Source organism: Caretta caretta, chromosome 3, assembly GCF_965140235.1.
Source record: "Caretta caretta isolate rCarCar2 chromosome 3, rCarCar1.hap1, whole genome shotgun sequence".
In the NCBI taxonomy this organism is placed as follows: Eukaryota; Metazoa; Chordata; order Testudines; family Cheloniidae; genus Caretta; species Caretta caretta.
In genome coordinates, this window is record NC_134208.1 from 122,170,595 (window position 1) to 122,196,328 (window position 25,734).

The 25,734-nt window shown below is 41.2% G+C and overlaps 1 protein-coding gene across 1 annotated transcript in view; it reads left to right on the plus strand.

Annotated features, from left to right (window-relative positions):
* The window catches only part of IGF2R (insulin like growth factor 2 receptor), a 92,451-nt gene that overhangs the window by 51,688 nt on the left and 15,029 nt on the right, over positions 1-25,734 (plus strand). The window contains exons 24-39 of the mRNA XM_048844078.2: positions 48-191; positions 672-850; positions 1,307-1,394; positions 4,275-4,487; positions 5,359-5,489; positions 6,978-7,075; positions 8,285-8,421; positions 9,239-9,429; positions 10,157-10,283; positions 10,829-10,954; positions 15,583-15,845; positions 18,680-18,892; positions 19,981-20,130; positions 23,687-23,848; positions 24,510-24,714; positions 25,195-25,341. Coding sequence (XP_048700035.2) covers positions 48-191; positions 672-850; positions 1,307-1,394; positions 4,275-4,487; positions 5,359-5,489; positions 6,978-7,075; positions 8,285-8,421; positions 9,239-9,429; positions 10,157-10,283; positions 10,829-10,954; positions 15,583-15,845; positions 18,680-18,892; positions 19,981-20,130; positions 23,687-23,848; positions 24,510-24,714; positions 25,195-25,341 — 2,574 coding nt within the window. The remainder of the gene's footprint in view (positions 1-47; positions 192-671; positions 851-1,306; positions 1,395-4,274; positions 4,488-5,358; positions 5,490-6,977; positions 7,076-8,284; positions 8,422-9,238; positions 9,430-10,156; positions 10,284-10,828; positions 10,955-15,582; positions 15,846-18,679; positions 18,893-19,980; positions 20,131-23,686; positions 23,849-24,509; positions 24,715-25,194; positions 25,342-25,734) is intronic.

Genomic DNA, 25,734 nt, shown 5'->3' on the forward strand with positions numbered 1-25,734 from the left:
CAACCTAATGTCCCCTCAACTTATTGTACATCCCAAATACATTTCAGACTCAGCTGGCAATGAATATGATCTAAGTGACTTGAGCAAGGAGGGAGAGCCCTGGATTGCTGTAGATACTTCAAAAGATGCAAAAACAAGAACTTTCTATTTGAATGTTTGCAAGCCTCTACCTTATGTGCCCGGATGCCCTGGTAAGCTGACAGTGGCGCATTAAAATGCTCTCTTCCTAGCTTGTGGTTTTATGACTTGAGTAATTTTTATGAAGTAAAGAATTGATATTTTATCTCTTTCTGTGTTATATTTATTTTAGGATTGAACCAGTTTGTTGTTAGTACAGGCTATAGCAAAGGTGGTAGCCATAAATACATTTAAAAAAAAATGCCCCTTCTGTTTATCTTAATCTGGTAAGGAACTTGTTGGAACCACTAACATGAATACATAAGCTTAGCAAGGTGCATTTTCAGTCTAACAAAACAAAGTAAAGTTCTGAATAAAATGTGCTGTCAGCTTCAGATGAACTGGTGACACTTTTTATATAGTGATCCCAGTTCACTCTTTGATATGAGCTACTGCATTTTTTGATCCACTCTGCTTTTTTTAAATTATGTCTCCATAAGTGGATTTTTCTGTAATGAAAATGCAGCATGACATAAAATTTCCTATTCCTGCAGGTGGTGCAATAGGATCTTGTGTGAAATCTGCTGATAAAGGCCAGAACCTTGGTGTTATTCAGATAAGTCCTCAAGCTGCTACCGATGGGTCTCTTAGTATTACTTACTTGAATGGTGACACATGCAAAGATAAACAGCGGTATTCTACACGTATCCTCTTTGAGTGTGATCAAACCCTAGTAAGTGTGTGTGGTGATTTTATATAAAAATCAAATCCTGGTAATAGTTCCGTCTTATGGCACGTAACGAAATGTATTTTATTTCTCCATTCCAGAAAAAAACAGAATTGGAGGCCTCTAAATTTTGCTTAGCAATATTTTTCAATATATTCTAATAGCCAGAAAAGGGAAAATAATTTTCATCGGCCTTTACTGAATAAAGTTTTATGCTGTGCAATACTAGACTCCCCATTATTACTCAATAACAGTGGCTTTGTTCAGGAACCTGATTTATAGGGTTAAAAGTACAGGCATTAGATGCGAGTCTGCTTGAATTCAATCTCCATGACTTAGAAATACACTTTGAGTTTGTTTGTTTATAAAATGCATTTATCTTCTCCCCTCTCCCTGCTTACCTAGAAAGAGAAACCTTAAATATTAGAACTGGTGATTATTCCCCATGTGTTTGTATTGTAGGGGTCACCTGTGTTTCAGCATGAGGATGATTGTGAATTTGTGTTTATATGGAGAACCCTGGCAGCCTGTCCTGTCCACAAAGCAGAAGGTAAAAAGTCTCTAAACTGGAATTAAATATGAAATTTGATCTTATTCTTTAATATTACAACAGTTTTGTACACAATGCTTTTGTGAAAATACTTGTGTAATTCATAGAATATCAGGGTTGGAAGGGACCTCAGGAGGTCATCTAGTCCAACCCCCTGCTCAAAAGCAGGACCCATCCCCAATTAAATCATCCCAGCCAGGGCTTTGTCAAGCCTGACCTTAAAAACTTCTAAGGAAGGAGATTCCACCACCTCCCTAGGCAACGCATTCCAGTGTTTCACCACCCTCCTAGTGAAAAAGTTTTTCCTAATATCCAGCCTAAACCTCCCCCACTGCAACTTGAGACCATTACTCCTTGTTCTGTCCTCTTCCACCACTGAGAATAGTCTAGAACCATCCTCTCTGGAACTACCTCTCAGGTAGTTGAAAGCAGCTATCAAATCCCCCCTCATTCTTCTCTTCTGCAGACTAAACAATCCCAGTTCCCTCAGCCTCTCCTCATAAATCGTGTGTTCCAGACCCCTAATCATTTTTGTTGCCCTTCGCTGGACTCTCTCCAATTTATCCACATCCTTCTTGTAGTGTGGGGCCCAAAACTGGACACAGTACTCCAGATGAGGCCTCACCAATGTCGAATAGAGGGGGACAATCACGTCCCTCGATCTGCTCGCTATGCCCCTACTTATACATCCCAAAATGCCATTGGCCTTCTTGGCAACAAGGGCACACTGCTGACTCATATCCAGCTTCTCATCCACTGTCACCCCTAGGTCCTTTTCCGCAGAACTGCTGCCTAGCCATTCGGTCCCTAGTCTGTAGCTGTGCATTGGGTTCTTCCGTCCTAAGTGCAGGACCCTGCACTTATCCTTATTGAACCTAATCAGATTTCTTTTGGCCCAATCCTCCAATTTGTCTAGGTCCTTCTGTATCCTATCCCTGCCCTCCAGCGTATCTACCACTCCTCCCAGTTTAGTATCATCCGCAAACTTGCTGAGTGCGCAATCCACACCATCCTCCAGATCATTTATGAAGATATTGAACAAAACCGGCCCCATGACGGACCCCTGGGGCACTCCACTTGACACCGGCTGCCAACTAGACATGGAGCCATTGATCACTACCCGTTGAGCCCGACAATCTAGCCAACTTTCTACCCACCTTATAGTGCATTCATCCAGCCCATACTTCTTTAACTTGTTGATAAGAATACTGTGGGAGACCGTGTCAAAAGCTTTGCTAAAGTCAAGATACAATACATCCACTGCTTTCCCTTCATCCACAGAACCAGTAATCTCATCATAGAAGGCGATTTAGATTAGTCAGGCATGACCTTCCCTTGGTGAATCCATGCTGACTGTTCCTGATCACTTTCCTATCATGTAAGTGCTTCAGGATTGATTCTTTGAGGACCTTCATATACAAAATCTCAGAGCACGAAAGGCTCATCTTGGTTATGAAGAGAAAGCTTTTAGTATCTGAAAAATCCACTGACCTGTGATGGTGACAAACAAGTTGTGGACTTTTATCATACTCTGTGCTTCATGAAAGTTACAAAGTGTAACCCTAGGGTAGGGTGTGGCAGCACAGGTGTCTGACCCAGACTCCTAAACTTAGCCCTCATGCTGGTAGGGGTTGGGTACATTTTTTTTTTTTTTTATTTCAAGCTCTAATGTTAAATGCCCAGCCTTCCATAGAAGCTTTCTGGTAACTTCTGTGTGCCATTGTGATCCTGAATTCTTAGTTTTTTCTCTGTTTAAATTGTCAATGATGTTTCAGCAAAATTCAGAACTTTTGTTATAAAAGTACTCTGAGCCATTATTGTTACTCTTGATGATGCTGTAGGATCAGTACTGCTGCAAAGGCCAATCCCATTAGAATTACCTTTATTTGGGACCTAGTAAGCTTGGTGGCGTGTGGAGGGAATAGCTCAAAATACACAGTGGTGATTCTCAACACACAGGTGTCTTGGTTTGATTAAAATCTGTTTAAAATGTGGCACCAGAACCTTAGCTGTTGTAAATCAGTGTAGTTCCATCCATTGAAGGCAGTGAAGATATACTGACTTACACCAGCTGAGGGTTTGGCTCTTCAAGTTACAGTTTAACCCACAACTACTCTCTAGCTCTTCCATTTAAGTAAAGTTGTGATAAACAGATAAAATATGTAAATGTACATTATGGCAGCTGAACATAGGAATTGCCACTGCAGATCAGACCTGAGGTAGTCTTACTCCAGTATTGCCACCTGATGCTTAGAGAGGTTTAAGAGCTCTACACTAGACAGAAATGGGATAAGCTGCCCATCCAAAACTGCTCTCCTCCTTGCTACCTCACTACTTACTCTCCATTTGCAGATCATTAATAAGTAAAGGTCCTGGACCTGGCAGCACTCCGCTTTTAACCTTTTGGCATGATGAAAGTTGACTATTTAATCCTACTCTGTCCTGCTTCCTAGACTGTGTTTGATCCATGGCCATATTTTGCCTCATGAGTCTATTTTTGAATATTGCTTTAAAACAGTGAATAGTACAAGCTTTTATTTAACAATTTTAAGGGGTTATTAAGAATTGTTGAGCTTTTCTCTTAATAAATTGTCACTAAAAGCTAAATAAGAGTGAAACTCTTAAGTGGCTTCTCACGTGATCAACAGAAATGAGTTGTTTTAACTGAAGTGGCCTTCCAATAAAGTTTGGAGGAAAATTTATTCTAAGGCTCTTAAGAGTGATGGGCAGGAGGCTGCCTAATAAGGACTGTCCTTTGTACAGGTTTGACTCTGCAGCTGTGGGTATGTATGACTGTCTCTGAGCGTATCTTACATAACTTGTGTTTTAGCTGTGTTAATTTATTTGCAATTTAAGCCTTCTGTTAACTTTGATTTAAAGGAGATAACTGTCAAGTTAAAGATCCAAGGTACAGCTTTGTGTATGATCTGAGGCCTCTTTCTGGGAAGGAGAAGAAAGTGAGTACAGATGAATATGACTACTATTTCAGAGTCTGTGAGAGAATAACGGAAGCATGCCGTCAGCCAAATCATCAGAACAATGTGTCGTCATGCCAAGTAAAGAAGCAAGACCCGACTCTTAGAAAAGTAGCAGGTATAGTAGTTGTTGGATTTAGTGAAAAGGAGTTGGGAGGGGGTTGCTACATCACTCTGGAAGTGTGAGTGCAGCTTTTCAGTGGCATCATGCTTTACTATGCATCTCCTGGAGGTAAAGAACCACTGCCAAGCAGATCCTAATATAAAATAGTAAAACATCATTTAAAGAGCAACATCTACTTCCGTGTTCCCTAAAATGGCTTCGGTATAACTAGAAGCAGTCCTTACCATCTCTTCTTCTGACTCTAGTCAATGATTCTCCAAATCCAGTTGTCAGCTTTGAATAAGTCCTGTACTGCCACAAAACTGTAGGGTACAGACCACAGTGAATCAGTAGCTCGAGTTGGGAGCTCAAACCTCCCTTTGAGCTGGGAGGGACTGAGAGCACCGCATTTGCTGGAGCGGCTTTCTATGAATCTTCATTAGCTAATGAACAAGGGGCAGATGAGGTGGCTACATGGGCTAGCAAATGGAGTGTGGCTTCAGTGAAAAATGTCAGGATGATTTCAGAGTAGAAAGAAGAACCTGTGCCCATTCTGCCATCCAACTGGCAATGATGGTAAAGACATTGCAGAAGAGCACATAAGGCCTCCGACTATGGCAATCTTGCTACATAGAAATTCTTTCTTTCAAAGCGAAGATTGAATTATTCGATGTAGCTAAAAAATTTAATATCACCAGAAACCTGTAACTTGTCTGTCGTGATTTGAGACAGTATTGGCAGAAATGTATTGTTTTTTAAATTACTGTTGCTTACTTAATCCTTGTGGCCCTGCTGGCAGAAATATTGGCAATAACTATGCAAATGTACTGGATTAACTTTCTGTAGTTGGATTCAAGTAGTAATTTGCTTCTGTCTAATTTAAAAGGTTTGTATACTGAGAAGCTGACTTTTGAAAATGGATTAATAAAAATCAACTATACCAGTGGAGAGAAATGCCACAAAATATATGAACGCTCAACTGCCATATTTTTTTATTGTGATCACAACACTCTGGAGGTTAGTATATCTTTTTGTACATTGAGACAAGTCTTTAGGAGCTACAGAAAAAATAATAGTTTCTGAAATTATCCTCATGAGAGGGCTGGGGAGACAAGTGTAAGGGAAGCTATGCATCTTGCTTCAAGAAAAGTGTAGTCCTCCATTAACAACACCTCCCATTCCCCCCCCCCCCAACTGAGTTAAATTGTTTTGTTCTCCTCCTGAGTTGTGGGATAATGTGGCTAGCTAGAAAACGCATCAGCAGCTAAATGAAGGGCACCCTCATGTGGCATCTGGATGTCTGCCTGGCATGATGTGGGGACCCCAGGGAAATCTCTAGCACCATTCCTCTTTCCAGAGAATTACTGTGAATACAGTAGCTGAATCATGAGCCCTGAACTAGCTTTTAAGGGAGACTGGGAAAGAATCTTTCCTTTTATAAGGGAATAAGTTGACTTTTAAAGTGTAAAACGCATAGCATAAGGATGGGTAGCTTGTCCTACAGAAGAACAGGGCTTTCTTTTTATTATTCTTTTGTTACACGTTGACAGAGATTTTGTTTTATAACAAACATACCTTTTAAGTGAATTATTAGAAGGTACAGAATTCTGGGAAATATGTTCCTCTTGATCATGGTAATCTTGCCCCAACTGACTGTGGTTGACTCCACATTTCTAAGGCTGCCTGATGTTTGTGAAGAGTGTGCTTGAAACCAATTGGAAACAAATGCATCCAGAAGAGTTGCATTGCAAAGTGTGAATAACTTCCTGGAATGTACAGTATTTGCCTGAGGATTAAGCCTCTTAGTCTGGAAGAAATATATTACTGCACTGCATTGTTCCTAAAAGCCCCAACTTTCCAAAGCTTAGGCCTGCTTTATTTTTTATGGCCATGTCGGCACTTCCAGTTCTGCCATCCCCAATGAACCAAATCTGTTGCCTTGTAAATAAATTAATTTACATCTTCACAGGGCTGTCTCTGTAGCCCTCAGTATCACCGTGAAGGTGCAGGTGGCCCTCCTCCTGATCCCTCTGCTCCTTTTTCCCTAGCCCATACTCTGAAAGGACCAGTGGCTCTGGGGGTTGCTCTGCTTACCCACTCCCATTTTGGAGGGAACTGGGCAGAAGCTAGCAGTTCTGTCCACTCTGATCCCTCATTTTCCCTTTCCTTCCTGGTTAAAGAAACAGTGGCCCTTACGCTGCTCTGCTACTCCTCCCTCCCCACAATCCTCTAGAAGAGCCAATCGTTCTTGACCCTCTCCTTTGGGTAACATTTTTACATGCCCTTGACGAATGGCTTTTTTCTGAGCTCCAGTCATGTATACGCAACTTTAGGACTAGTAACATGTGAAGGTATCCTCTGCATTCAGCTGTGTAACGTTAGATCTCTGGTGTCTTGTCCAACTGCACTAATGTTTGAAAGCCAAATAAGGAAGTAGGGGAAATTTTGTTCACTGCTGTATTTAGATATGTGAAATATAAACTTCTCTGGTTCTGTTTTTCTCAGCCAGTGTTTCTAAAAGAAACTCCCGATTGCACCTACCTGTTTGAATGGCACACCCCATATGCCTGTCCACCCTTCCGATCTATAGAATGCTCCTACAAGTAAGCTGTGCTTCCCTCTGACCTAAACTGGTAGTGATGTGCTTGTGGTGACATGTGCCCATTCAGGAGACATTGTATTCAGCATGAGTGGCTATAATCACAGCCATTATTTTCTCTCTAACGTGATCCAGTGTGAATTAGCGATGGGTTAAATTGTCACATGTATCAGCAATGCCCAAGTGCAAATGTAGTTCTCTGGGATGGGGGAAAACAAATTTAAGCTTATGAACTAATTTTGTATATAGGATAGACTGCTTTTGGGAAGTAGGGAGGGTTTAACAGTTTAGTGGCAAGATGGATGTTGTTAGACTGAGCGGGGGAAGGAGCAGAAAGAGAGGCCAGAGATAATATGAAGCTGTTGGTGTTGGGTTTTTGAGCTATTGAAAAGGAGGGGTACGTATGATGGAAACTGGAACCTAATGTTTGAGTTTGCTGTCTGTGTACTGAACTATAGCTGACCACCGGCTTGTGCTCTCTGACCCTCCTAGAAGCAAGATGACTCGTGAGGCTTTCCCAGTAAAAACATTTTTGAATAGTTCTCTAGGTCATAGTTTCATGGAGATTAAGGCTAGAAGAGCCCAGAATTCAGACTAGAGGATCTAATTAATGTATATTCGGATTCATGAAGTTCTACCCAGACACACCTAGAGTAAGCCCAGAGATTTTAGTTAGACTAAAGCATTTAATCCTCAGAAGACTGAACTGTGTGCCACAGGCAGGGAACAGGGGAGACTGTGGTGCCCCTGTGCCAGAGGCCTCTGCAATTGCAGGGAATTGATTAGGGGTGAGAAACCCAGATAGTCCTAGCACGTGAACCGCACCCCATGCTGCAGAGGAAGGGAGGGAAAAAAATCCCCAGTGCCCCAGCCCATCTGACCCGGGCAGGGATAACTCCTTCCTGACCCCAAATCTGGCAATCGCTGTGACTGTGAGTAAGACACACCAGCTAGAGACCTAGATAGAGGATTCTCCGTAACACCTCATAGCACTGGTCCACCCTATCTAATGGCCGGTCTTGGCAAACCTACGAGGTGTGAGACCTGGTTGGGATGCTGCTAATAGAAACCTATTATTGGTGCAGGAGTTCCAGATGCTTACTGCATGTGGCATTTTCCCCTGAATCCGTGCAGAATTGTTGATCCAGCGTGGTGGTCTGCTTTTGGAGGTGGCTTTGATTCATCTAAATGTAAAACTGTTTGTTTAATGCAGAGACAACAAAGGAAACTCATTTGATCTTTCACCTCTGACACGGCGTAGAGAAAACTGGGAAGCTATTCCAATGTCTGGCTCAACACAAAAATACTATATTAATGTCTGCCAGTCCTTAGTGCTACATGCAGGTGCAGGTAAGAGCAAGAGAAATATATATTTAAATGCCATTGGTAGTTATGGGATGAAAACAGGAGGAGAGACAGCCCTGTCTCCTGTCCCCACTGCTCCAACAGCAAAGCAAAAGATCACCAGGTGCAGAGTAGACACAGGCACAGCTGTGGCTTGTGGGCAGCAGGGGGAGGGTCAGTTTCATTCTAACCAGTGGTGGTGTTCTCCAGCAGCTCTCCTCTTTACCCTCACCCCTCCACAGCCTCAGTCTTGCTTCACTACTATCTAGCTCTTCCCCCTTTTATTCCAAGTCCACCATAGATCTTGGGGGTGGGCGAGATAACATACAAGAGCATCACTGGAGGAGGGTGACCTTTTGAGGAGGTTGCTCCTATCTAGCCCTACCAAGCTGATCCTAGATTCTTGGCCGGGTGTCTAGGGGCAGGCATTCTGGCAGCTGATCTGTGCAGTAGCAGACCTCCCTTCTAGCAGCTACAGCTGTGGCTGGCCCGTCTTACCGCTGCATGACCCTGTGAGTGGGTGGTGAAGCTGTATAAAGGAAGCAAAGAGCCCTGGGCAATGAGTGGAAGTGACCTAAGTGTCGAAAAGCAACATAATCAGTTCTTTTCGAGACTGAGGTCAGCCATTTAAAGTGACGGTCAAGCTAAGCATTTCTTTTAAAGTGATGTTGGTGGGTAACCTAGCACTTCGCCGCTATATTTGCTGGTATATTTATGAGGAAGAATCCCTTGTTTCGTAAACATGCATCCTAAACTGTTGGGACAGCTGGTGATGGAGTCACAGAGAGCAAACGTCATTTTTCTGTGTTTATCTCATGTCTAGGGTCTTGTCCGTCAGATGCGGCTGCCTGCTTAGTGGATGGTTCCAAATATATAAATCTAGGTGAGGTTGCTGACGGACCACAATGGGAAAATGGCATTTCTATTCTAAAGTACATAAATGGGGAGCCATGTCCAGACAAAATTCGCAAGAGGACAACAATATTACGCCTCAAGTGTGATGAAAGCAGAGTTGTAAGTATGGTACTACCAGTAGGGTTTTATCTTGCCGTGATGCATCCACTCTTTGGGGGGTGGGGCAAAAACCCTTTTGTGCAATTGGATTGGAACTGGCTGTGGGAGCTAAGTAAGGAGTTGAGCTCCTGATCTGAGACTCCTAAAATTTGAGTGACTGACCAGAAAGGTCTTTTTCATGTCTAATATGCCTGCTAGTGCAGAGTTATTCTCTATAGTACATAGTCCAACATTTTCTCTAGCTTTCAAACATACTCAGCAGTGGAGTTTCCATTACTTGCTGTGGGAAAGTATTACACAGCTGAAATAACCTTTCTTCTTGAAGAAGAATCCCTTTCCTCCTGCCCCATATATGGGCTAAATGTTCCTTTTTAATTTATCTTGTTGCACAAATATATATATGCCACCTTCTGTGTTCACACCCTAAAAGTATTTACAGATTGTTACCTGGCTCCCACCTCTTTAAGTCATCACAGCCCACTCCCCCAAGCTGTGTTCTTTAAATCTCCTCATGCCATTCCTCTTGCCCATCGCCACTTCTGCCTTGTCAGTATGAAATGTCCAGAACATAATATAGGAGTCCAGGTGCTTTCCCACCATAGTGGGACTAGACGGATTTGGCCTAAGTGGTAAATGCTATAAGGATAGTCTGTCACATTTAAATGTTTGACATGCCTGTGTGAAGATACTTTGATTTTTTTTCTCTTTCAAATCTTCTGTGTTTCAGGAGTCTAAGCCAGAATTAGTAACTGCTATTGAAGAATGTGAATATACTTTCTTATGGTTCACTGCTGCTGCATGTCCTCTGAAAAGAAATATGCAAAATGACTGCAGAGTAACCAACCCTGCTACAGGTAAGGGACACATGACCACTTTATGCTCATGGCATCAATGTGTTCCAGATGTGTTAGAGCTGCTGGAAACTGTATTGCATTTGTACTCTCTGTTAGCTGTCATTGCCAGTAACAACGAATGAGGAGAATGGGAGGTCCCTGAACCCTGGTCAGCTTGCCCTCGTTCTGCCAGATGTGGCATGAGAACTCTCAGGTGCTGGGAGATGAGGGTTGTTTCCCCTCACCTTCTCTAAAGGGGAACTGTTTTGAGGTGAGTGGGAGAAATATTGTGTAAAGGAACTACCATCTCAGCCTCTTGGAGATGCTTGGTCTATCATGAATGCTACTGGCCCACCCTGAACAGATTGCCTCAGAAAATCCCAGTATTGGATTCCTCTTAAGTAGCTTAAAAGGCAAATAATTGTCAAAACTGGTAGGCATCCTGTGGAGTTGGGGGAGTGCTGGGCTATCATTCTTAAGCATCTCTTTAAAAAGCCATTGTTTGACTCAATTTTATTTATTTTGATTCTGGAAAAGGAGTAAATTCTTCCTTGTTCTCCCTGCAGGCCATCTCTTTGACCTAAATTCTTTAAAGAGAGAGTCTGGCTACACTATCTATGACAGCAAGAGAAGTAGAACACTTAAGTTAAGTGTTTGTAACGAAGCTAAAAGCCCATGTGGTAGTGGGGTTGGTAAGTTTTTTGTTTTGTTTGCTTTTTTTCTGAATTTGCCTTCTGTGCTTGAATATAGTATGCCACATCACTAATAATAGATCAGTCAGTGAAACTCTTTGCCTAAAGAAAAACCTATTTTTCCTCACAGTATTAAACACCAAAACATACAAGTGGCAGGAGATAGTGGAATATAATGCATTAATACGTGGGGGCGATAGAGGTAGCCTGGCTGGGACTCACTGGTTTAAAAAAAAAATCTTGACAATCGTAAGAAATGTAACACATTAGGAATGGAGTTAGAAATGGACAACATTTGTCTTGGAGAAGTGAGGGTTATTCCCCAGTCCCTATCTGAACAGAAGCCCTTCTCTCTGGACCATGGAGACAGACCCGTAGATCTGGCTGCAAGCAGGGAATAGGGCCAGTCCTTTGTGGAATTCTCCAAAGTTCTCAGCCTCTGGGCATGTGCAGGCTCTATGGGTCTCTGCTTGTGGCAAGACTTGGGAATTGACATTGAGCACTCTGTCTTAAAAACAAAAAACAAAACACTTGGCACTTGGAACAAAAGATATGGTTTGGTTCCCAGAAGATGGAAATCCGCTTCTCTTTAAGAAAATTAAACCTTTTTTCCCCCCCTTCCTATCGCTTATAAACAGCTGATTGCAAAACTGACCAGAAACACTGCAAAAAATAAACAGCAGAAACTCCATTAAACTGTTCTAAGTTGTGGAGCGACATGCAACAGTCACCAATATAATCCATTTACATTTATTCAGCCAAACTATTAAAGAAGCAGCTGTGACTCCATTTCAATTCAGTGAGACTTTATTGACATGCAAGTTATACAAGTGCTGCCAAACTGTAAGAGACCCCTTAGATATATATTGTGACCCTTCTTCCAACAACCTCAAACTGCACTCAAATTTAAGGAAATAAATGCACGTTCCTGTATGTTAGGAAACCAGTTACAAGGCATATTGGCTATCATTAGATTGAAGAGCACGTCTGCCGGTGCATTTAGTTACACCTGGGGGAATTCTGTGCCTAAAAAATATGCGCACAATATTTTCAAATTCTGCATATTTTATTTGTCAGAATAACACAATATTATCATACCAGTTTCAATTATTTTTGGTAATTTATTTCAAAATATCTGTCAGCAAGTATGTCTGTAACAATACAGACCACAAAAAAGATTCAGGAAATGTTTTTTGACAAATAGATTCCTTACTAGGCATATTAATACAGAACTCTGAGTAATAATTGATTTAAATGGCAATACAGAACTGTATTTCCCGCACCCCTCCAAAGCAGTGCAAAGGCTTGGGGGAGTCAGGGGAAACAGAGGAGCTGAGGGAGAGGGAAGTAATTGCTGGGGAGGAGCCTGGGTGTGAACTTGTAGGGCTGTTGGGTATGGGTGGGGAAAGTATGGAACAGGTTTTTTGGAAGGTGCAGGGAGGGATTATTAGGGAGCTTCCCCCATGCAGACCCTGGCTGACACCTAGCCTCTCCCATTCAGTCATAGAATCATAGAATATAAGGGTTGGAAGGGACCCCAGAAGGTCATCTAGTCCAACCCCCTGCTCGAAGCAGGACCAAATCCCAGTTAAATCATCCCAGCCAGGGCTTTGTCAAGCCTGACCTTAAAAACCTCTAAGGAAGGAGATTCTACCACCTCCCTAGGTAACGCATTCCAGTGTTTCACCACCCTCTTAGTGAAAAAGTTTTTCCTAATATCCAATCTAAACCTCCCCCACTGCAACTTGAGACCATTACTCCTCGTTCTGTCATCTGCTACCATTGAGAACAGTCTAGAGCCATCCTCTTTGGAACCCCCTTTCAGGTAGTTGAAAGCAGCTATCAAATCCCCCCTCATTCTTCTCTTCTGCAGGCTAAACAATCCCAGCTCCCTCAGCCTCTCCTCATAACTCATGTGTTCCAGACCCCTAATCATTTTTGTTGCCCTTCGCTGGACTCTCTCCAATTTATCCACATCCTTCTTGAAGTGTGGGGCCCAAAACTGGGCACAGTACTTATCCTTATTGAACCTCATCAGATTTCTTTTGGCCCAATCCTCCAATTTGTCTAGGTCCTTCTGTATCCTATCCCTCCCCTCCAGCGTATCTACCACTCCTCCCAGTTTAGTATCATCTGCAAATTTGCTGAGAGTGCAATCCACACCATCCTCCAGATCATTTATGAAGATATTGAACAAAACCGGCCCCAGGACCGACCCTTGGGGCACTCCACTTGATACCGGCTGCCAACTAGACATGGAGCCATTGATCACTACCCGTTGAGCCCGACAATCTAGCCAGCTTTCTACCCACCTTATAGTGCATTCATCCAGCCCATACTTCCTTAACTTGCTGACAAGAATACTGTGGGAGACCGTGTCAAAAGCTTTGCTAAAGTCAAGAAACAATACATCCACTGCTTTCCCTTCATCCACAGAACCAGTAATCTCATCATAAAAGGCGATTAGATTAGTCAGGCATGACCTTCCCTTGGTGAATCCATGCTGGCTGTTCCTGATCACTTTCCTCTCATGCAAGTGCTTCAGGATTGATTCTTTGAGGACGTGCTCCATGATTTTTCCAGGGACTGAGGTGAGGCTGACTGGCCTGTAGTTCCCAGGATCCTCCTTCTTCCCTTTTTTAAAGATTGGCACTACATTAGCCTTTTTCCAGTCATCCGGGACTTCCCCCGTTCGCCACGAGTTTTCAAAGATAATGGCCAATGGCTCTGCAATCACAGCCGCCAACTCCTTCAGCACTCTCGGATGCAACTCGTCCGGCCCCATGGACTTGTGCACGTCCAGCTTTTCTAAATAGTCCCTAACCACCTCTATCTCCACAGAGGGCTGGCCATCTCTTCCCCATTTTGCGATGCCCAGCGCAGCAGTCTGGGAGATGACCTTGTTCGTGAAGACAGAGGCAAAAAAAGCATTGAGTACATTAGCTTTTTCCACATCCTCTGTCACTAGGTTGCCTCCCTCATTCAGTAAGGGGTCCACACTTTGCTTGGCTTTCTTCTTGTTGCCAACATACCTGAAGAAACATCTGTCTCTGTGCCCTCCCCCCTTCCCCATGTGTCTGTGCACACCCCAGCCCTTATAAGCCCCTGTCTGACCCCCTCCCCCAGCACGCCATAGCTCCTGTCTCCTGACCGGGCCTGACCAGCACTGCGAAGGCAGCTCTCTCTTCCCTTGCTGCGGGAGCAGCAACTTTGTTCTATCGCCACAGCGCCCTCTGGTGGGAAAAAGGCAGAACTGCAGCAACATTTTGGCAGAAGCTTTTTTTCTGCATGAAAAAATAGAAATCTGCAGGGTACATTAAATATGCACGCACGCAGTAGCACAGAATTCCCCCAGGACTAATTTAGTGCATTTAGTATAAATGTAATCCACACTAGGTATTAATCCCATCCCTAAACCAAACCTCCAGTGGTGACCTAATAAGAGGATGTTTAACTCTTTACGTAGCAGATTAATCTGGTCTAGAAGACTGACAGTGTTCTTCTCTCCTATTAAGTGTCACCTACAGTAGTAGGTAAGGCATTATCTACCATGTAGGTTTCAGAGTAGCAGCCGTGTTAGTCTGTATTTGCAAAAAGAAAAGGAGGACTTGTGGCACCTTAGAGACTAACCAATTTATTTGAGCATAAGCTTTTGTGAGCTACAGCTCACTTCATCAGATGCACAAAGTGGAAAATGCAGTGAGGATGTTTTATACACACAGACCATGAAAAAATGGGTGTTTATCTTTTCAAAAGGAGAGAAAACTGTGGGATTCTAATGGGGGAGGGGGCGGGGAGGTAGAGCTCTCCTCTCCCAAACAGTCTTTAGTCGATGAGACAAAAACCGCTCTCCTAGAATTGAAAAGGGAACCAACACTGATGGTCCACACTTCACGGATCCATTTATGGCTAAGTATCACAGCGTGTCTGGTATGATGGCCTCTGCTACTCTGTGTGGCTCCATATCCTGACCCATAGTGGCTACAGTAGTACCCCATCAGAGCTCTTGCAGTCTGCCAGATAAATGTGTAATTCCACAAAGGAGGACAGTTACACCATCACTTCAAATGTCTGTCTGTCTGTCTAACTGCTTTGAGTAATTTATAGTGATCTCTGTAATATAAAGAGATACTAATACCCAAAGGGTTTAACACCCATCAAATGGACAAGTAACCTACCTTATTTCATCTTAGACAAAAAGTCTGTTTCCAGTTTTTCAGTGGCTAATGTTCTTTGCACCCTTATAATTTAAAAGAAGCAAATGGCTAATTCTGAATGTTTGCGGGGAGATGAGGAATGGGTGGTGAGCACTAGGAGTAGCTATACTAAAACTTTTGCCTGTTCTACAGCCACCACTCCATTTTTATGCTTGTAAAATGTTATTTAAACATAGTGGTGTAAGTAGTTGATACCATATTGAGAGGGGGTTTTTTAAATTGGAAAAATTTAAAAATTGTAAGCCTCGTTTAGGGAAAAAAAGTAGTAATTCAAAACTCTTTTAGTCCTAGTTTAAGACCACTGTAAGATTTAAGGAACAATTGTAATTTACCATACAAATACACGGCACGATCAGATTATTCATTTTCTTTCCTAGCCAATAACTTTTGTCCCCATTTTACTTAATTTAGGTGCCTGCATCATTGGTGATCAGAAGCCAGTTAATGCTGGAAGACTGAGCAAAATGTTGATTTATGAGGATCAGCTGTTGAAACTTGTCTACTCTGGGGGAGATCCCTGTCCTGCAAACTCTGAATTGAAACACACAAGCTATTTTAGCTTTGTGTGCAAGTCTGATGCTGGAACTGGTAGCCAACCTGTGCTTTTGTCCTTTGATGAGAGGACATGCACCCATTACTTTTCTTGGCATACTTCTTTAGCTTGTGAGGCGGAGGTAAGAGAATCAACAAACGTCTCTTTTTGATACAGAAACCACAGACACAGTACAGTGGAAAAAACATTTTGCTTCTTGTTAGCATTGTCCTGATGTGGCAAAAGTGGTGGTGGTTAAAATTCTACATTTCAAGGGAAAGGTCTCCTCTTGTGTAGTACCCTAACTTATAAAGAAGTTCATAGCAGAAGTGTCTTTTTAGCAATAAGTGCAGAGAGTATAATTTGTGCTTACAGTAAAAGGTACAAGTCTGCTACCAGGTAGTACTTGTAAGCAAAGGATTTCTAGTTTTGGTGCTTATTGACCAATCTGAGAGTACTCTTAACAAGAACAGAAAAGGCATTTTCAGATGTTAACCTCTGAGTTAATGTGACACACTTTGATAGCTTCTAAGCTAACTCATTTCACTATTGAGCATCTTTGTCTTGAAAGATATGCCATAGCTGAAATAGAAGTTATGGGCCTGTTGCAGGAATTTCACGGTGAGGCTCTGTGGCTTGTTATGCAGATCAGGTTAGATGATCATAATGGTCCCTTCTGGCCTTAAGTCCATGAATCTGACCCATTTTGCAGTTGTTGTTGCTTTTTTCCTAGCTACCATTCAAAACCCCAAAACATTCATATGATTTGAGAAACGTAGAAACTCTGATTCTCTTGGTGCCTGAAAGTATAAACACGACGAGAACAAGTGTACTCGATTGTACAATGAAGAAAAAATTACTGGATTGGAATTAAATGGCTTAAATACTGTACTTGAAGTGTACTTCCAGGACTGATTTCGAGATTGCTGCTGAGTTTGCTGACCCTTTGAGACATTTTTATGGCTATCTTCACTAAGAAATTACACACCAATGCTTCATTTCTCTTTTTCTTAGTGGCAAACCTGGGCCCTAAGTCATAAACATTAAATAATAAAATCCCATTTCCTCTAACAAATATAAATTATGTAAAAAGAAAAGGAGTACTTGTAGCACCTTAGAGACTAACCAATTTATTTGAGCATGAGCTTTCGTGAGCTACAGCTCACTTCATCAGATGTATACCGTGGAGACTGCAGCAGACTTTATATACACACAGAGATCATGAAACAATACCTCCTCCCACCCCACTGTCCTGCTGGTAATAGCTTATCTAAAGTGATCATCAGGTGGGCCATTTCCAGCACAAATCCAGGTTTTCTCACCCTCCACCCCCCCCACACAAATTCACTCTCCTGCTGGTGCTAGCCCATCCAAAGTGACAACTCTTTACATAATCAAGTCGGGCTATTTCCTGCATAAATCCAGGTTTTCTCACATCCCCCCCACCCCCATACACACACAAACTCACTCTCCTGCTGGTAATAGCTCATCTAAACTGACCACTCTCCAAGTTTAAATCCAAGTTAAACCAGAACATCTGGGGGGGGGGAGGGGTAGGAAAAAACAAGAGGAAACAGGCTGGTCACGCAATCACAGACATGAAGGTCGCTATCTTAAAACAAAAAAACTTCAAATCCAGACTCCAGCGAGAAACTGCTGAATTGGAATTCATTTGCAAATTGGATACTATTAATTTAGGCTTAAATAGAGACTGGGAGTGGCTAAGTCATTATGCAAGGTAGCCTGTTTCCTCTTGTTTTTTCCTACCCCCCCCCCCCAGATGTTCTGGTTTAACTTGGATTTAAACTTGGAGAGTGGTCAGTTTAGATGAGCTATTACCAGCAGGAGAGTGAGTTTGTGTGTGTATGGGGGTGGGGGGGATGTGAGAAAACCTGGATCTATGCAGGAAATAGCCCGACTTGATTATGTAAAGAGTTGTCACTTTGGATGGGCTAGCACCAGCAGGAGAGTGAATTTGTGTGGGGGGGTGGAGGGTGAGAACCTGGATTTGTGCTGGAAATGGCCCACCTGATGATCACTTTAGATAAGCTATTACCAGCAGGACAATGGGGTGGGAGGAGGTATTGTTTCATGATCTCTGTGTGTATATAAAGTCTGCTGCAGTCTCCACGGTATGCATCCAATGAAGTGAGCTGTAGCTCACGAAAGCTCATGCTCAAATAAATTGGTTAGTCTCTAAGGTGCTACAAGTACTCTTTTTCTTTTTGCGAATACAGACTAACACGGCTGTTACTCTGAAACCTGTCATAAATTATGTAGATTACTGTCAGTAGCTAAGCAAAGAGTAACAAATGCAGTTTTACTCAGAGACTCTCCAAACTGAATTTGAAATTTAATCCCACTTGAAATTAATTCTGGCCAGAGGGAGAAAAGGAAGTATCATTGCATAATAAACAGTTCCCATAAAAAGAAAAGGAGTACTTGTGGCACCTTAGAGACTAACCAATTTATTTGAGCATGAGCTTTCGTGAGCTACAGCTCACTTCATCAGAACCACAAGCTGTCAGCATAGTCTGTGTGGTATGTAGATTGTAATGGATTTTTTACCTTCAGTCCTTTTGGTACGATGTCCATCTGTTTGCATTTGGAAAGGAAGATGATGTCTGTCTGTATCTGTACAAGTTTTTTCATGCAGTTGATAGATTTCCACTCCATACGGCTAAATGCAGTGCCTTGCATAATGACAGGTTTCAGAGGAACAGCCGTGTTAGTCTGTATTCGCAAAAAGAAAAGGAGTACTTGTGGCACCTTAGAGACTAACCAATTTATTTGAGCATGAGCTTTCGTGAGCTACAGCTGATGAAGTGAGCTGTAGCTCACGAAAGCTCATGCTCAAATAAATTGGTTAATCTCTAAGGTGCCACAAGTACTCCTTTTCTTTTTGCGAATACAGACTAACACGGCTGTTCCTCTGAAAAAAGTTCCCATAAAGGCATCATATTTGTTTTCTAACAGGTGAAATGCTCCGTGATGAATGGCAGCTCAGTTATTGACCTCTCCCCTCTGATTCATCGAACTGGTTATTATGAGGCATTTGATGATGATGATTTAACTGACCTCACTCCAGATTTCTATATTAACATCTGTGAGCCTCTGAATCCAATCACAGATGTCAACTGCCCACCTGGAGCGGCTGTCTGCATGGTTCCTGTTAATGGACCCCCCATAGTAAGTACGGTGTAACTATCAGCACTGAAATATTTTGAGATCCTGTAACTCTGAAAACTCCTTTGAAGAACACCTCTTACCCCAATGAAACTGGTCTGATTATGAGTTTTGGGGGAAAGGTTGATTAAAACTACATCTGCAAAATCCTGCCCCATCACATCATTTGTCACTTCTCCCCAAACTGTGTCCACGTCTTATGTCCCCATGGCTATCCTCTGAGTTGGAAAGATCCACTGGCATTGCAGACTTCTGTCTCCTGTGATATATACCGACAGCTCACACTGGGATAGACCCAAAATGTTAGCCAAACATGTCTCATTCGTGGTTTATATTTAGCAGTACCTACTAGGTGTTTGGATTGGTGAGCAGAAAGCTTTTAAGTAACCGCCTGTATATGGTGGAGAAAAGATGCTAGCCATAAAATTAATAGTGTCCTAAATATGAAGCGGTATGTGTCCCAGTGTGTAGTGAAATGTAACTACAGGTGAATTACCTTCAAAACCTTGTGAACACTTGACTACCAGATATCATGGTTTGCAAAGCAACAGTTGAAGGTGAAATCAGATTTGAAGGTGATGGTAACTCCCCACCATAAGGGAGGTTACTAGGGATGTTGAAGTTTTTTCTCTTGCTGAATCTTAGTGAAGATTAACTTACAAAAATGTGCATCAAGAGTCAGTAAAGGCTGTGAGCAAATGAAGCTAGTATTTTAAATGACAAAATTTCTTTACTTGAGACTTTGGATGCTTCCATGATGGTTTATAAGAAACCCGTTTGTTACTTTGAAAACAGCACTCTTTCTTGGCCTAACGACACATCTTGCACACAAGATGTGAAATTTTGTTGGTTTATTATGTGCTATTTTTTTCAAGCTTACCCATTTATCATAGTGAGTGGTTATCTTCTGTTTTTAAGATCTAATCAAAGTACATCCAAGGAGAGCAATTGTTATAGGGCATGATTTTCAGAGGTGCTCAGTACCTCTGTTCTCACGTAAGTCAATGGAAGATGCAGCTACTTGGCTTGTCTGAAAACTGGGGCTGTAGTATTTAATGTGCTGTCATTAATCAATGTTTTTGCTCATTTAGGATATTGGTCACATCACTGAACCTCCAAAAATAAATCCCGCTGTAAATGAAGTTTATATCACTTTTAACAGTACAACTCCTTGTGAAGGAGACAAAATGTTCAACTACAACTCTCTTATTGTATTCCACTGTAAAAGAGGAACAAATCTGGTAAGAACTCTTTTTTATATATTTTACAGTGAAAATACATATTTGTTTAGTGTAGGAAAAGGAACAATATGAAGTGTATCGCAAAATGCGAAGTAACCAATGAGAGAGTGTAAACTTTGCTCTTCCGTAGTGAATTTCTATTTTAAACTCCAACCAAAACTAGTAAGAAGGGGAGGGGAAAAAAGCACTTCATGAAAAGACAGCAAGCATGTTTTGCTTCAGAAGATAGCTTGCAACTTGCGTAATTTGCCGCCTGCCTAAAAATATGTATCTTAATATAACTGAACAAAGGACTAATTTTCTTTCAGGCCATAAAATGTGAGCTATCTGAGACTTTGCTGAGTTAATTAGTTTAGTGGTAGCTTATTGTCAACATTTAAACTTCCTCTTAATACTGTCTCTGATCAGCCTTAGCCCTGTACCAGAAGGAAGGAGTGGAATTTTTGCCTCTTGGAGGAAAACGTTAGAATTTATTTGAATGTTTCCTTTGTACCCTGTGTGCCATTTTCCCCGATTTAAAGACCAAAGATACTTTGTTATGAAATGTTAAAGCTGTCTGGTTAGGCACTCAGGACAGGAAATGTAATACATCTTAAATGTTCTTCTAATATAGGTGTTCAGTTACATTTAAAAATACACATTTTTATATTAATACTAGGGCTGTCAATCATAGATAACTCATGCGATTAACTAAAAATAAATTAATTGCGATTAATCACATTTATAACAATAGAATACCAATTGAAATTTATTAAATATTTTTGGATGTTTTTCTACATTTTCAATATTGATTTCAACTACAACACAGAATACAAAGTGCACAGTGCTCACTTTATATTTTGTTTACAAATATATGCACTGTAAAAATGCTAAACAAAAGACAGTATTTTTCAATTCACCTCATACAAGTTCTGAAGTGCAATCTCTTTATTATGAAAGTAGCTTACAAATGCGGATTTTTTTGGCCACATAACTGCCCTGAAAAACAAGAGTGTAAAATTTCAGAGCCTACAAGTCACTCAGTCCTACTTCTTATTCTGCCAATCGTTAAGACAAACCAGTTTCTTTGCATTGATCGGCGATACTGCTGCCTGCTTCTTATTTACAGTGTCACCTGAAAGTGAGAACAGGCGTTCGCATCGCACTTTTGTAGCCAGCATTGCAAGGTGTTTTATGCTAAACATTTGTATGCCCCGTCCATGCTTTGGCCACCATTCCAGAGGACATGCTGATGATGCTTGTTTTAAAAAAAAAAAAAAAAAAAAAGTAGTGCGTCAATTAAATTTGTGACTGTACTCTTTGGGGGAGAATTGTACGTCTCCTGCTCTGTTTTACCCTCATTCTGCATATATCTCATGTTATAGCAGTCTTGGATGATGACCCAGCACATGTTTGTTTTTTTAAGAACGCTTTCACAGCATATTTGACAAAATGCAAAAGGTACCGATGTGAATTTCTAAAAATAGCTACAGCGCTCGACCCAAGATTTAAGAATCTGAAGTGCCACCCAAAATCCGAGAGGGACGAGGTGTGGAGCATACTTTCAGAAGTCTTAAAAGAGCAACACACTGATGCGGAAACTACAGAACCCAAACCACCAAAAAGAAAATAACCTTCTGCTTGTGGCATCTGACTTAAGTGATGAAAATGATCATGCATCAGGTCTCTGCACTGCTTTGGATTGTTATCAAACAGAACCCATCATCAGCATGGAAGCATGTCCTCTGGAATGGTGGTTGAAGCATGAAGGGACATATGAATTTTTAGTGCATCTGGCACATAAATAACTTGCGACCCCAGCTACAACAGTGCCATCCAAACGCCTGTTCTCACTTTCAGGTGACACTGTAAACAAGAAGCAGGCAGCATTATCTCCTGCAAATTGTAACCAACCTTGTTTGTCTGAGTGATTGGCTGACCAAGAAGTAGGACTGAGTGGACTTGTACGCTCTAAAGTTTTACATTGTTTTATTTTTGAATGCAGGGTTTTTTGTACATATTCTACATTTGTAAGTTCCACTTTCATGATAGAGATTTCACTGCAGTACTCGTATGAGGTGAATTGAAAAATTCTATTTTTACAGTACAATATTTGTAATAAACAAATATAAAGTGAGCACTGTACACTTTGTATTCTGTGTAATTGAAATTAATATATTTGAAAATGTAGTAAACATCCAAAAATTATTTAAAATAAATGGTATTCTATTGTTTAACAGTGCAATTAATCGCGATAAATTTTTTAATCACTTGACAACCCTAATAAAGACTAAAGCTGGTCAGAAAAATATTGGTGGAGATATTTTTCTGTCAAAATGCTTTTTTGTAACTGTCTTCCTCCAAAATTTTGTTTAGGACCAAAAATGAAAAGTTCCAAAAATGTCAAAATGGGACATTTCAGCATTATCAGAACATTTCAATTTTTTTTTTGGAACTACTTTCTCTTAAACTCTTTATTTATTATATCTAATGTATTAGAATTATAAAACAAGTTATGGCAATTAGAAGACAAGAGGAAGTGGTAAAGATCAAACTCGGAGACACAGAACTGGAACAAGTGGGAACATGTGTGTGCCTTGGAGGACTAGTACTGAAAAATGGGAATTGTGAAGATGCCATAAAATGAAGAATCAGACTTGCTACTACAGAGTTCAGAAAACTCTTTACAAGATCTGGAAGGCTAAAGACATTTCAATAAATACAAAAATCCATGTACATGAGACCACTATCATGCCGATACTGCTGTACAGGTTGAAATGCTGGAGTATGAGGAAGGCTGATGAATGAAAGATTTTGACTACAGAAATGAACTGGCTGAGGGAAATACTGAGAGGTTCAAGGCAGTGGAAAACAAACAAAAAAAAATGATTAGGGCAAGAAGATAAGAATATGAGAAAATGAAATAACGCTGTTACAGACGAGTCAAGAAAAACAACTATAATAATTTGGACGCAAGTTAAAGATAGACCCGGAAAGGATGCAATGCACGGCTATCCACACCAGAGTGCAAGGAACCAAGAAGGTGCTGGATAGATATTGTGAAGAATGGTGTAGAACAGAGGTTCTGAACGAAGTTGTGAAGCTAGTACACAACAGAAAGTGGTGGAAAGACTTCATTCAGCCCTATTGTTGCTGTTGAAGTGACTGATAGGAATCGAAGAAGAATATAAAACAAAAGTCAAACTCTAAACAAAACTTTAAAAAAACACCCTGAATTTTCCTTTGGAGAATTTTCAAACTTTCAGTTTTTGTTCTGATATGAAACAAAGCCAAAATTTGGAATCTCAAAATACTTTGCAAAACAGCATTTCTGTCTTCCACAGAGCTCTAGAAAGGCATGAAAATGGGTGTTATGATGGAATAATTTGTTGCTGGTGACTGACATCTTACCATTTTGTACTGGTGGTAGTCCTGAGCCAAGGAGTTAATAAAAACAGCCCTGCCATCAGGAGTCTTCTCTCCTCGTGCTCCCCTCCCTCCCTCCCTCCAAAGATAACTAGAAATAATTAAACCCACACAGAGTTCATTGTAATGCTTTTGCTGTGTTTTGTAACAGGGCAAGCCAAACATGATACGAAAATCTGACTGCAGTTTCGTGTTCGAGTGGGGTACTCCTCTAGTGTGTCCGGATAAAGTGGACATGCTGGGCTGCTCTGTGACTGATGAGCAGTTAAACTACACTTTTAACTTGTCCAGCCTTTCTGGACACTCATATAAGGTAACATTGACACAGTATTGGGGCTATTGTTATCGGAAGTGGGGGAATAGCCTGCGTTGAAACCAAAGCAGTAATATTCATTTGAATAAGTCATGTGAACTGAGGAAATTGAGATGAAGAGGCATGTGCATTACTTTTTTGTGCCATCTCCAAGAGCCACTAGCGTTAAGTTATGGTGCTGTTCCAGACGGCAGCCCTATGGTGGAGACAAAACTACATACTAGTAGCTCTAGTCCTTCTCTCATAAAATGCTTATTACTAGACATGCAAAATTCTACTTGTCTGGGATATTTCCTCCCCCCTCCCCCCCCAGTGAGGAAGCATGGTTAACTTTTCCGTTGTTAGGCATTGTAATTTTAAAAAATGGATGTTTGTGCACAGGCCAATCAATTTTCATAAAACCTCCTGGGTGCTACAGTAATATTGAGTTTTGCAAGGCTGACCTATTAATGTGGCTCAGTACAATAAAATTTTAAATTGTAGGGTGTATTTCTTCCCTATGGTCTTAAAACGATTTTCTGTAAAATGTCCAATCCCTGTTGTCTAAACTTTTAAAAGACTTCAAGTATATAAAGGACGTGGGTAATTCTCAGAGTATTGACTGTTGGGCTCTAGAGTGTTTTATCTTTGTGACATACGATTCTCTTGTGGATGCCTACAGGTATCTTCTGGATCCAACAGTTACCATGTTGGGGTGTGTGCTGAAGCAGATGTGCCCCGGGGAAAATGCAGAGATGGGGCAGTGTGCCTGGTCTCTGAAAATAGTGTCACTTCATTTGGAACCCTAAAGGAAATGAAAATGGATTACAGGCATCAGGATGAAACTGTCATTCTGCAGTATACCGGGGGTGATCGGTGCCCTCCAGGTGAGATCCTGTAACTGGCTGTAGGTAATTTACATAAAAAAATGGTCTGGTCCCATTAGGACATGGAGCAGCTGAAAAACTGCAAGGAAAAAACAGTTTAGCAATAGGAGGATGTAATCCTGGCTCTTGTATAATTAATTATCTTAAAAACATAAAACATTATGCTCTATTACTGACCTCTGAAATGAAGTTATTTACTTATGTTCAATACAGCCTTTGCTATATATGTCAGTTTGAAATGGCTCAATGAAGGCCCTAGCTGTTTGCCCAGAAAGTTAAACTGTGTATCTCTTTGCAAGGTCATCTGATTACATTTAGACGTGATGTTTCTGTATTTGTGCCTGAATGCTGGGCTGATGGATTTTTAAAACAGAACCGAGTACAAAATGTCGAATTATAAACTGCTGTTGATTTATTGCCTGGCATTACACATGGTAACTACAGAGCATATGTCTCAAGGGGTGTCACCTCCATTTACAGTGACTGAAAAAGGTGAGCTTTGCGTATTCCCCTTCAAATACAAAGGCCAGAGCTATGAGGACTGTATTGTGGACGAAGAAAAACGGCGATGGTGTGCCACAACTAAGGACTATGACAAAGATGGAAAAGGGGGATTTTGTGGAAATGGTTAGTAAGAACTTCATTTACTGGAGATATGAAATGATGGGTGTGTCTATTGAGCCTGATTCTCAGTTTAAACCAAGGCTCTTTTTACATGACTCTTGCAGTACAAGGATCATTTTGTGTGTGTGTCGTTTTCCCTCCCTCCTCTCCAGTACTTTTGATGTGTGGGTAAAAGTCCTTTATGATGAGAAACTGTAACATGAGACAACAGTGTGCAATTTAAAAAAACAAACCCTAATGCCAAAAAATGGTGAAAACTATTTTACCTAATAGTTGATTTTCCCATTAAGCTGGAGATAAAGTAAAGACTATTTTTTTTTTTAATCAGCCTAATGAACTAAAGTAATGGTACATCAAAATGATTGTGTTCTGCCTATTATGTGAATTTAACATAGG